The 13,332-nt window shown below is 43.5% G+C and overlaps 1 protein-coding gene across 2 annotated transcripts in view; it reads right to left on the reverse strand.

The window, feature by feature from the left end:
* The window catches only part of LOC126478991 (toll-like receptor 2), a 114,729-nt gene that overhangs the window by 19,439 nt on the left and 81,958 nt on the right, over positions 1-13,332 (reverse strand). For both annotated transcript variants that reach the window (XM_050103746.1, XM_050103747.1), the window contains 2 exons: positions 7,728-7,940; positions 1,275-1,382 (listed from right to left, as the gene is read on the reverse strand). In XM_050103746.1, the coding sequence (XP_049959703.1) occupies positions 1,275-1,382; positions 7,728-7,940 (321 nt within the window). The remainder of the gene's footprint in view (positions 1-1,274; positions 1,383-7,727; positions 7,941-13,332) is intronic.

Consider the following 13,332-nt stretch of genomic DNA (forward strand, 5'->3'; position numbering starts at 1 on the left):
TACGAACAGATCATTTTACTCGCATAAATAACGGGTCGCTGATTTGAGTACGCGGTGATGGCGCCCGATAGCGACCCAGATGGGTTCCACAGGATTTACATCAGGCGAATTTGGTCACCTATAAATCAACGTGAATTCGCTATAATACTCCTCAAACCACTTTAGCACGGTTATGGCTCCGAAATACGGAAAACTATACTGCTGAAAGATGACGTCGCCGTCGGGGAAGTCATCAAGCATGAATGGGTGCAGGCGGTTCGCAGCTGTCAGCGTGTTTTCGATTACTACCATAGGTCCCATGCAAGTGCAGGGGAATGTCTCCCATAACATAATACTGCGTCCGTGGCGCGGAGCACGTTTCGAACCGCCCTTCACCTTGATGACGGCGTTCGTGGGGATGACCATCGACCTAGTGTAGCAAACATGTGATTGACCCGAAGAACTGACATGTTTCCATTGATCTCCGGTCGAATCTCGATAGTCCCTTGCCCGCTGAAATCGTAACTGACGGTGTCGTTAGGTCAACGTGTGATCACATAGGGTAGTCTGCTGCGGAGCACCATGTGCAACAATGTCGATGAACGATGTGCTCTAAAACACTCATGTGTGCACCAGCATTGTGGTCTTTCGTAAGAGATGCCTTAGACACCATCTATCCTACGTTACAGAGCAGACAAGCCTCTGAACCCCCTCCTAACTCCACGTTCTGTGAAGAGTTGTGTACGCCCAACCATTCAGCGCCTAGTGGTCGTTTCGCTGTCCTGCTTCTCTCCGTAGCTGCTCGTGACAGTAGCCCGTGAACATTCGACCAGCTTCGCCGAATAGTCTGCCCTTTGCCAAAGTCGCTCATATCAATGTATTTCCCCAGTTGCAGCCCTTATCTTCGCTAGGCTGATACCCGTCCATGTCTGTTCCGCTTACACACTTATGCTATCACGTCACGTGCCCGCAACGCCACCATGCTGCATCCAACGCCACGGTGGGCTGTGGTCATAATGTTTTGGCTGATCAGTGTATTTTATTTGATATTATAATGCCAAGATAAACTTGATCAGATCATCGCTAGATGGAAATACGAGTGTAGCAGTCTATAAAGATAGCTCCGGAAAGTAAAAATCTCACAATAGAGTTTCTTGTACAGCGGAATGTTTGAGAGTGGGACCCAAGCACAGTGCTACAAGTAACTAGAGATCACCATTGTCGACATAACGGGAGAGCAGTACGTCTTCCAGAGCCGTTTCGCGGAATTGGCGAGTGCTGAATGCGTTACTCACCTGTAGCAGACGAAAGCGTCGTATTTGTAGCTGCCTGAATTACGCCTCTCGGCGGCCACTCTCTCACGTCGCATCTCCATCAGGTGCATCATGTAAGTTATCTCATATCTGGACGGACAAATGTTCAAAAATTAAACACTCTTTTGTTATTTAATGGAACTCTTGCTGAACTGTATTAACGACAACTATACAGAAAAGACAGACAAAAGCTGAGAAATTTGTCACGGAAATTCTCATTGCCAGGAATGTCTATTTCCGTTTTGAAAGTCCACGTGGAAGATGCAATTCCAAAATGTGGGAAATACGTCCCTAGACGTATTGTTAATGACTCTGTAAGCAGAGAAATTCGGGCAGATTTGTATATGCATTAGTTACTATTGCACACTACCTGCAATTGTAACAGCGAGAAAAATATATTCTCTCGTCATATCGTACAATTGTTTGCGTAGTATAGCTATAGATGCATGTATGGCATGATGTATACTGAGAACTAGCGGTGCAAGAATTCGCGTCTTTGGCTCGTCTGAAACATAGGCTGCTTAACGTGGTAGTATAATTTCGTACTCTCGTATACTACTGGTAAGAGATTCACATATAAAACGGTTACTGATTCGTTACAAACCAACCATTGGTCAAAATTTTCGATGAATACGTTGCTGCCGTTCTTCGCCTAGGCCAGTACTGAGTTTCACATGGATCGTGTTGATGACAGATATACTGTAGTCGGAGCGGCATTAAGACTGATAGTTTGAAGTATAGAATATTCTACCGCACAGCTGGAGTTGCATTTATTTAAATAATGATGAACATGTAATAGTGCTTTGCGTAAGAGCAATTGATAAACGTTTCTGTAAGATATATGAAGAATTTATGTTCATTTCAAGCGCTCTCAAATAACTTAGACCAAATTGATTCCCCTCCTGTTAATTGTACATACCATTTAGAGACCAGAAAGATTTTCAGCTTACCATACCACTGCGAAATGGCTTCACAAGGTATGTGTTCAGAGGGCGCCTCCTTCGATTTTTTTTATATAGCATTTCAGGGTCCATGATCGGACGTAAATTTCTTTACGAACTATGAAGCATTTCCCGAAAGCACTCCAAAAATCGAATTTGAAAATTTTCGAAAGTTACTAAGTATAAAACATTCAGAGATAAGGTGTGTTAAACTGATTTACCCTAATTATGGATTTAACCAAAGACGATCTCAAATAACATTCCCCATATGTTTTACAGATTAATAATTAATATGAAATATTTGTGTGTAATTTTTAACAAAATAGAACAAGATGAGGTTATGACTTGTTGACTTGTCTTTTATTAGTAAGATACATAAAAAGGGAAACAAGGGGCGTTGTCCAAATTGCATGGAATTTGTGTAGTACATGGAATAACAAAACTTTCCTCTAATATCTTTAAGGAAGAAGATTGAAAAATTTCTCCGAGGTACAAAGTGGCGCTAGAACAGGTAGATTATGTTTAGATATTATCCACTATAAGACTGAAGAATGTAGCTAGTAACAGGAAAAGGCACGTGACTTCTGTTGAACAAGCATGTTAAGCATACGAAGATTGCATGTGGCATGAAGAGACTAAAAGTACGAGATGAACGGATTTATAGAATTACGAGATTCCACAAAGAGACAGAAGCAAAAGTAAAGCTGGGAAACATGATAACAGAAACTGTTAAAGCCATGAAAATCCTTAAGGAAAGTTACAGTCTGTCTACTTCTTAACATAGGGATGAGCCAAGCACTGAAGGTATAGACCAAACACGTTGAAGTATGAGTATGTTAAATGGACGGGGCAGAATGTTGCAAACGATCAAATAACCATCGAAAGTAGCATATACGCTATGGAACACATTCTAGAAAGTTGCAGCTAAGGTCTAAAACTAAATTTTGAAAAGAAAGAGTAGGCGTACACGTATATTGGTAACGAAAGAACGGATTTTCTATTGCGTGATAAGAAAATAAAAAATATAAAATTTTTAAATATTTAGGCATTGTCATAACGTAGTGAAAGTGCCCGCAAAAAAGCCATGGGCGACAAAATAGAGACGAAGTCTCCACATGGACTGATTTGGAACGATAGTAATAGTCGGCAGAACACAGCAAAATATTCCATAGTGATACTGAATATATGTAACTTCTTACGATGCATAAAGGTGACCGCTTACCAACATAAGAAGGGGCAAGATCAGAACAGTGGACTTAGGTTATATGAGGAGATTAAGGGATTCATATACAGAGGGTTGACAAAAATATGGAAAAACCAAAAACACAACACATCACTGTGCCTAAAACGGTGCAGAAAAACCGATGGATTTTATAATAGCTTCCAGTGGTCTTGGAGTGGATAAATACAGGTGCTGTCTCGGTTTCTATCTGCACAATAGTGCCACATTCAGGTAACGATGGTGGAGGTGGATAGCTATCAGGCACCCTTCTCTCCAAAGTAGACTTCAAAGGCTCAATAATATTGTAATGGCCAGGAGAGGTGCGATAATTCATCATCGTGCTCACAAAACGTGTCCTTAACGATGCGAGCTGTGTGAACAGGGGCCCTGACATCTTGAAGCACAACATCACCGTTGAGGAACGAATACTGTACCATGGAATGAAATAGATCAGCCAAATTGGTCACATAAACCGTGGCCATAATGCGACGTTGTAAACAATGGGGCGCATGGAATTCCGCGATATGACCGCCAAAACTATAATCTTGGAAGTAAACTCGGAGTTGGAAGCAATATGGAACAAGACTCATCCGACGAAATGACTTTCTGGTATTGCTCTATAGGCCAGGTTTTACGGCCATGGCACCGGGTTTTCCTTATTACGGGGATTGTATCACGGATGATGTGGTTTGGGAATTCTAGCTCGCCCTGCAATTTCCAGTTTATGGATACCTCTTCGTGTTACTTTTGGTGCTGACAGGGTTCACATGTGCAACATTCGCTTCGACTCTTGTCCTCTTATTTTTTCGTCATAATCCTCTTCAATCATCGTCTGTCACGAGCACTTTGTCCACGTTGTGCCTTTCTCCCTTTTCCCTGTATGCGGTATACAGTGAGGTGACACAAGTTATGTGTATTGTGTCGGTGTGCCTTTGGCCCAGCGTCGTGCAGCATTTCGACGTGGCATCGACTTAACGAGTAGTTGGAATTCCCGTGCAGAAATATTGAGCCGTGCTGCATTTATAGTCATCCACAACTGCGAAAGTGTAGCCGGTGCAGAAGTTTGTGTACGAAATTATCTCTAGATCATGTCCCATAAATGTTCGATGGGATTAATGCTGGGCGATCTGAATGGCCAGTTCTTTCACTAGACCTGTCCAGAATGTTCTTCAAACCAATCGCGAACAATTGCGGCCCAGTGACATGGTGCACTGGTGCACTACCATCCATAAAAATTCTACCGTTCCTTGGTAACATGAAGTCTATGAATTGCTGAAAACGATGTACAAGTAGCCGAATAAAATCATATCCTGTCTACGTTCCGTTCAGTTGGACCAGAGGCTCAGCCCACACCATTATGGAGCCACTACCAGCATGTACATTGACCTGTTGACAACATGGGTCCATGGCTTCCGTGGGGCCTGCACCACACTCGAAGGCTACCATCAGCTCTTACCATCTGAAATGGGGACTCATCTGACCAGGCCACTAGGCCACTGTTTTCCAGTCGTCATGGGTCCAACCGATATGGCCACGAGGCCAGGAGAGACAATGGAGGCAATGTGCTGTTAGCAAAGGCACTCACGTCGGTCATCTGCTGCCATAGCCTATTAACGCCAAATTTTGACATTCTGTGCTAACGGATATGTTCGTCTAAGTCCTAAATTTATTTCTGTGGTTATTTCACGCAGTGTTTCATGTTTGTTAGCAATGACAACTCAGTGCAAACGAAGCTGTTCTCTGTCACTAAGTGAAGGCCGTTGGCCACTGCGATCTCCGTGGTGAGAGCTAGTGCTTGAAATTTGGTATTTGCGGCTCATTCTTGACACTGTGGATCACGTAGCATTGAATTCCAAATGGAATGTTCCATGCGTATAGCTCCAACTACCATTCCATGCTCAAGGTCCATTAATTCCCGTCATGCGGCTGTAATCACATCGGAAACCTTCTCACACAAATCACCTGAGTACAAATTACTGTTCCGCACAAGTACTGCCTTTTTATACCGTGTGTATGCGATGATACTGTCATTTGTATATATGCATATCGCTACCTCATGCCTTCTGCCACCTAAGAGTAAATCTTCAATATGGAGCCTCTAGAATCACCAAACACTTTTGATACCTCGGCTATAGAAGCACCCACCACACGAACACCAACCATTCGCTTAGCTTTGAGAAAATGCAAGGACAACACAAAACTCTACGGCTAACACTTGCAACGTTTTGAGAACATACGTTGCCGTTGGCAGTCACATAAAACAGCGGAACCTGCTGCCTCATATAGCCTCTGAATTTATTTTCAAGCATGCATTTTTCGTGGTGTCTGCATATTTTTGTCCAGTGCCTGTATTAATGAGAATGTAGAAAGAGACTGATGCAGAATGGATGGGCTAGCTTTGGTTTTGTGATTATATATTGGTCGAGTAATGAATGGGAGGGGTTAACATCTTTCGATTACAGTAATCTAGACTACTAGAAGGCGTAAACAACTGAACTCTAGTGGGAAAAATCAAAGAAGGAAGTTACCATGCGCTGACCTTCGAAACTTCTAAGAAATCTTCTAAGGATGAAGAAATTCGAAGACGACAAATGCATAAGGTCATCTCGGTGGATGTGTTCCACCGAACTCAGGTAAATATAGAAGAAGAAAAAAAGCTGCATGCGCAAAGTAATCACCCGAATGGGACGGAAATCCATAAATGTGATGTACATGTACAGACAATCGATATTAATTTCAGAAAACTTGCTTGACTTAATCACGAGAAAAAGTTTCACGAATTGAGCAAGTCAGTAACACCACCTCCGGTCACTATGCTGGCATTGAGTGACAGAGTTGTTGGATGTCCTCCAAAGGGATATCGCGCCAGATTCTATCCAATTGGTGCCTGATATGGTCAAAATCCCTAGCCTGCTGGAGGGCCATGCCAATAATTCTCCAAACATTCTCAATTGGGGCGAGATCAGATGACCTCGCTGGCCAAGGGAGGAGTTGCAAAGCACGAAGAGAATCAGCAGAAATCGTTGCCGTTTGTGCCACCCATGAAGGTGAACAAAACGAGGCATAGAATATTGTCTGTACTGTGCAGGTGCCACGGATAACGACGAAAGATGTCGCGCCATGAAATAAAATGGCATCACAGATCGTCACTCCTGGCTGTCGGGTCTTATGGCGGCCGACATTTAGGTTTTATCCCACAGCAACAGGCGGGTTGGTATCTCACCACTGTTTGGAGTGCCTCAAGACACGTCTTTGCTGGAATTCAGGGCTCAAGAGAAGTGGGACTCCCACCCACTGAAGCAGAATAGTGTTCAGTGATGAATCCCGGTTCGAAGTGGCCCCTATGACCAGCGAAGATGCGTCTGGAGGTGCCCCAGACAGCGGTGGGACACCAGCCTGACCATCACCGGCTCGACAACCAGGATTGACGCTCTGGTGTGCCGCTTCGTTTAATAGCGGGGTGCCTTTGGTTGTCATCTGTAACACGCTTACAACATAGAGTTACGTCGACGATATTCTACACCCCGTTTTGTTGCCCTCCGTGGCAACCCAATCACGGGTTTACTTTTCAGCAAGATATGGACGCCTTCACACAGGGAGAGTTTCTACTGCTTGTCTTCGTGTCCTACCTTGGACAACAAGGTCACCTATCTCTCCCCGGTTGATCACATTTGGAACATTAAGGGCAGGGCTCTCCAACCAGCTCGGAAGTTTGACGATCTCGCGTGTCAGTTGGACAAAATCTCTCACGATGTCCGTTAGTATGATATCCAACAGCTTTGTCAATGAACGCCAAGCCGGAATTGTGTTTGGACAAGGGCCAGAGGTGGACCACCACGTTATTGACTTCCTGAAAAAAAAAAAAAAAAACCCTGTTCAAATGGCTCTGAGCACTACGGGACTTAACATCTGAGGCCATCTGTCCCCTAGCTTTAGAACTACTTAAACCTAACTAACCTAAGGACTTCACGCACATCCATGATGCCCGAGGCAGGATTCAAACCTGCGACCGTAGCAGCAGCAGGGTTCCGGACTGAAGTGCCTAGAACCGCTGGGCCACAGCGGCCGGCTGACTTCCTCAATTTGTGAAAGTCTTCCTCTCAAATAGTTCATCCAAGTATTCTGAAATTTTAATCAACGGTTTATCTGTACATGTACATCACATCTACCGATTTCGGTCCCTTTCGGATAACTGCTTAGAGGTGCAAGTTTTTTGTGCTGGAGTGTACCTGAATCAAATTTTCAAACAATGTTTGAAGAAGTGGACCTGACCTGCGGCAGTAGCAGACAGCACAGACGACGGCGACGACCGCCAGCAGCAAGACGCCGAGCAGTGCGGACTGCGCCACGTGGCGGGCGGAGCCGGGGCAGCGAGGCGAGTCCTCCAGGGAGGGCGCCTCCAGCAGCGGCGTGCCGGCAGCTGGCCACGGGCCGGAGCACACCGGCCGCAGCGGCCGCACCACGCGAGGGCCCGCGGCCGATGCGCTACGGCAGCATCAGCACACTACAGCCACTACGAAATTTCAGCATTTTACTGATGAAGGACCACCAACTCATTTCCTCACGAAGAATTTGTTACAATCATGTTGCAATTCAAGTACATACACAGTAACGGAAAAAAATATCGCAACACAAAAAATTAATAATTTAGAGTAGTGAAATTTCGGGAACACATTTGTCTAGGTAACATACGTAACTGATTATCACTGCAAGATCAAAGATTAAAGTAAGCGCGAGGTAAGTCATTGCAAGTGCGAAATGCAGATACATTAATAATAGGTATTACCTCCATGTGGCCGTCCGGAATCCGGTCTGCTTGCGACCGTGCATTCTCGTGACCGCCGCTGCCAGCAGCCATGTACAGTTGCTACATTCCTCCCAAGTCTTACCTGACTGGCGCGAAATTTTAATAGACATCACCTTTCAGATATGGAAACACTCCTAACAACTTTCTTTTACGTCGCAAAACTTCTTTTTGGTGCCGTAATTTGTTTTTCGCGATCAGTTTATTTTGGCGACTAGTTACCAACCGACTGATTCATTCTCAAACCTGATCTGACGTTTTATAGTGAGAATATGTATATTGTGATGTATATCTATCGTTACTGTGTGATAAATGTATTTAGATGTCATCAAATTCACGCACTTTCAGTGCATCCCCAGTAGCTCGGACTTGCAGCCGTGACGTATTTGTAACAAACGCTTTTCTGTACAAGGCATCAGCAGCGTGAGTCAGTGTGGCGTTCTAGGCAGCGTGGCCACACGAGTGGTTTAATAGTCCGAGAGTGTATCCCATTTTTTATTTTTTACTCGCAAAGCTGTGTGGTTCTTGCCGTGCGCTCAAAGACGGCACAGACGCACCTCGTGTTGGTATAAAAACTTCCAGGCAGATTTAAACCTTGTACCAGTAAGAGATTCGAACTCGGTGCCTTTTGCGGGCAAGTGCTCCACTGACTGAACTACCCAAGCCCAAGTCACGAAGACCCATCCTCATAGCTTTAGCTACGCCAGTACCTCATCTCCTGTCTCCATGTTGGTGTGTCTCTCAGCACACACACTACTGGGAATCAGGACCGTGCCAGTTTGCGTTCGGCCTACCACTGCATGGAGTGGATATTTTTATTCTTACCACACCGTCTGGTACGGTAAGATTCAGTGATGACATCGCTATCCTCAGCGAAACTGAGAGAGAATTACAGAGACCTATCTAATGAGCACAGAATATGAATCCTTTATAAACCAAAGAAAGGGGATATTAATTAGTAGCAGAAAAAAAGAGATTAGCTATAAACTTGACACCGAAATTGGTAACCAATAAATAGCCGAAGTGCAGGAATTCCGCTAATTTGGTATTAAAATAAAGCATGGTGGACGAAGGATGGGGAAAAAGAAGTGAGCTATGTATTTTTGGAGCAAAGCGTTGCAACGTAGTGAATGAAGGACAGTGAGAAAACCAGAACAAAAGAAAATCGAAGTGATTGAGCTGCCGAGTTATCGAAGGATATTGCAAACTAGTTGAACCGAGAAGGTACAAAGTGAGGGCATTGTGCGCAGAGTCGGCGAATGAAGGAATATGTGGAAAACACCGAACAAAAGAAGAGGCAGGATAGTAACAGACGTGTTGAGGCAGCAAGGAATAATTTTCGCGGTAGCAGAGAGAGCTGTGAAGTGTAAAAGTTGTTGGACAAGACGGATATTGGAACATATCAAACAAATAACTGAGGACAGTGGGTAAAGCAAAAGATTGTGATAACCGAAGCTCACAATATTATAATACAAAAAGCAATATGCGTTGGTTTAGATGCAACGTAACGGAACACGTATCACGAGATTTTAATTCATTGACGCAGGCAAGGACACCATAGGAGGAATGGGGAAGTAGGGAAATCGATGATGAAAAGGATGTTGTCAGGCCGTCTAATTCACCATATTGAATCCCTATATATCTAGTAGCCAAGTCCGATGGACAGTATAGACCTAGCCTGCGGTGGACTACCGTGAACTGAATAAAAAGATCATAATTAGGTCAGTGCCTTTATTGGATACACATTCCAGTTTAGTGTGGTTCAAGAGAGAGACACGATTTTCAGAAAGTTAGTTCTTAACCAAGCATATAACCAGATTCCGTTGGCCAATGAGTCGAAGACGGTAACGGCACTTTCTACCGACTGAAATATCTATGGGTACCAACATGTACCGTTTGGGCTAGCCACAGGGGCGGTCGTTCTATTCCAATTAATGAGTCAATTTTTTGGAGCCCTAAAGTTCAGATATCTGTACCACTACCTAGCAGATCCTTGGGGAACATGTACAGTATTTGATGGAAGTTTGTACAAGGTTGAGGAAAGGCGAATTAACTATGAATCCTAAGAAATTGAAGCAGGCATACAGTAGCACGCAATTCTTGGGTCACATTGTGACAGCTGATGGCGTGGCTATTGATACCCAGAGAGCGCAACTCATACTGGAATTTCCGACATCCACTGACGTAAAGGCCATTGCTCGCTTCGTCGGCATGGTGAATTTTTTTTTTGAAAATGTATCTACAACTTCGCTCAAAAGGCCGCTCCGCTAAATAGTGTAAGGTGCAAAGATGGTAAATTTAAGTGGAGGGAACCACAACAACCGGCATTCGAAAGTATTATGCAAACACTAAATACAGCTTTGACTTCGGCAAGAACAGATTTTAATAGCCAATTTATTCTTCAAACTGATACATTCATGCAGGGTGTGGGAGCGGATTTGCTCGAGGAAAGTGCTGAATGGAGGCAACCCATAGGTTATGCATCGAGGGTGCTTAATGAATTGGAAAAAAACATGTTCCGTTTACGAAGTGGGAGCGCTAGCAGCACTGAATGGATTAGAGAAGTTCATATACTACCAAGAACACGCCCGTTTTAAACCGGATACGGACAACCAGGCTCTTAGTTGTGTGCTGCTCAAACAGCGTAAAACAGCGCACATAGAGCGATGGACACCAAGTAGGCTTGAATTTTTCTTTGCTATAGTAAATATAAGAGGAAGTGACAAAAATTATTGTGGATACCTTAAGTAGAATGTGTGATTCACAAAACTCCCATGAAGAGCCGCAGTTAGTTAATTTTATGTTAAATGATACACCACACTTATTTAGGAATATTGTGGAATTTCAGACACAAGATCAGGAATTGGTTGATATCATAAATATGGTTAAGAAGGAAGAAATTCAGAAGCCATACACTATGAAATAGGGAGTCTTATGCTGTTACGCTCAAAATAATAAAAGGCCTATGGTGGTAGTCCCTCAGGCTCTGGTTCCACACATGTTTAAATATTTCGATGAGTCACCAGAGGGGAACATGGGAGTATATAAAACTCGTAGAAAAATTTGGGAAAGGTTATCTGGGAAAATATGGATACCAATATAAGGAACCGTGCTGCAACCTGCCAGATTTGCGTGGAGAGCAAGCCGGCTCAGAATACGAAATAGGGTCATGCCGGAAGACACGATATTCCACGCGATGTTCGTCGACTTTGGCAGACATCTCAAGAAAAAAAAGGAAGGGAATATCTTTGTTCACGATGAGGCATTTTGTAGATTTACCTCCTCTATCCCGACGAATGAGGCAACCTCTCGCGCAGTTCTCTGTGGTTTGAAGGATGATTTTGCAGTGTTTGGTCCAGTCAATATTTGCAGTGGATAATGCGTTGTCATTTACATCATATGATTTTAAATATTTTTGTATGGATATGAAGATCAAGCATCTTACCACTACACCTTATTGTCCAAATCCTTCGTATGTGGAACGTGTAAATCGGAACCTCACAGTTTGCGGCAGTTACGTACTACAGCAAAGGCCAGGACTGCCCGTAGTCTTTGTTCATGTTGGCATTTAATACCGCCAAGCGTGGGAATATTCCCGCAGAATTAATGTTAGATGGACAATGGAAGAACGCCAGATGGAACATCCAGCAAGCGCATGTGGTTGAAACTAAGGGAGATAATGATGTTTGGAAGAATTCCGCTAACAGCTTGTAAAACTGTTGTTTATCAAAACAACCGGTTTCGCTGGCTAAAGCTGCATCAACACGTGCAAAAAAGCAATGTACATTGTTATCACATTTTATGGAATTTTTAAAATATACTCGCAATGTTAAAATATCATAGGCTTACCCATCGATTTCAGTCAAAATTTACTATTCAGTGAATATCGTTAATACTATGGCGAGCGAAAGGTAATGAAGACGTGCTCCATTCTTTAAAATTTGCCTGCATCTAAAAAGAAAATAGAAAATATTTCATTGCGAGTGGAAGCTAAAAGTTTTTAAAACGGAGCCAGATTGGCGATACAAAATTCGTCACTGCTAACATGATTAGTCGCGGCACATGCAAATTACTACGTGGAGTGTATCAGGTGTCGGTGTCTTATGGTTGTGACAGCAGGGCAACGAGGTGTTGGGCAAAGTAAAAGCAGCCCTCACGAAACACAAAGAGAAGCTTGCTGGCTGGCTTAATGAAAGCTCTCCATGTGTGCAGTGTGACGTCCTATACTCATGACTAGGAGCCCTGGGTCCCAACCTTTACAAGCGAGAATAATACAGAATTTTGTTCGTACTAACACCTAATCATACAAACAACCAAAATCAGCTAGAATGCTATGGTGTTGTAAGTCCAGTCGACTATTCAATGTGGACTGTGCTTTTTGGTTCTTACGCCTGAAAATTTTCTGAAGGTTCCCTCTTTCAGTACTGCGTTGTTAATGCTGATCGTGGATTATTTAAGTTAAGGTGTTCCTGAGAACTTATTCGAAATGACGTAACGGCTTGCCCTAAATATTTCTAGGAGCAATCATTACATGTAATCCAGTGTACAACCGCTCCATTATATTTATCTACCATAGCTTTTTCCTTGTATCTGAATTTTCTGCCCAGATTCTAACATGCAAAATACACTGAAAAAATTTTTCTAGGTGTCATAAGTCGGCCAACTGTTTCGGATACTGTATTCTACAAGAAATAATGTATTCGTTTCTCTGCCCGGCTGGTCTGAGCGTTATAAATTCTGCCTCTGATCCGCTATGTGAAGGAACATTATTCCAGCGTATTTCACATTGTTCACAACATTAGGTATTAATGCGTAGTAAAATTCTGTTTTATTCTCGCTTGTAAATCAGTGACCTAGCGCTGCTAGTCATGAGCGAGGCCCACGAGAAAGACAAGCCGCGACTCGTACGTCACGAAGGTAGGCCTCAACTCGCTCGCTCGTTCGCTTAATTCGGCGGACAAACAACGTTTCTACACTTGTTAACACGCAACTGGGCGTGTACGTACTAACAAGAACAGCATCTTCTACTGGAATCTGCTTTTATCAAGTCTTAGAGCTTAACAATACTTCAAC

The sequence above is a fragment of the Schistocerca serialis genome, chromosome 1 (genome assembly GCF_023864345.2).
Source record: "Schistocerca serialis cubense isolate TAMUIC-IGC-003099 chromosome 1, iqSchSeri2.2, whole genome shotgun sequence".
NCBI classification, from domain to species: domain Eukaryota; kingdom Metazoa; phylum Arthropoda; class Insecta; order Orthoptera; family Acrididae; genus Schistocerca; species Schistocerca serialis.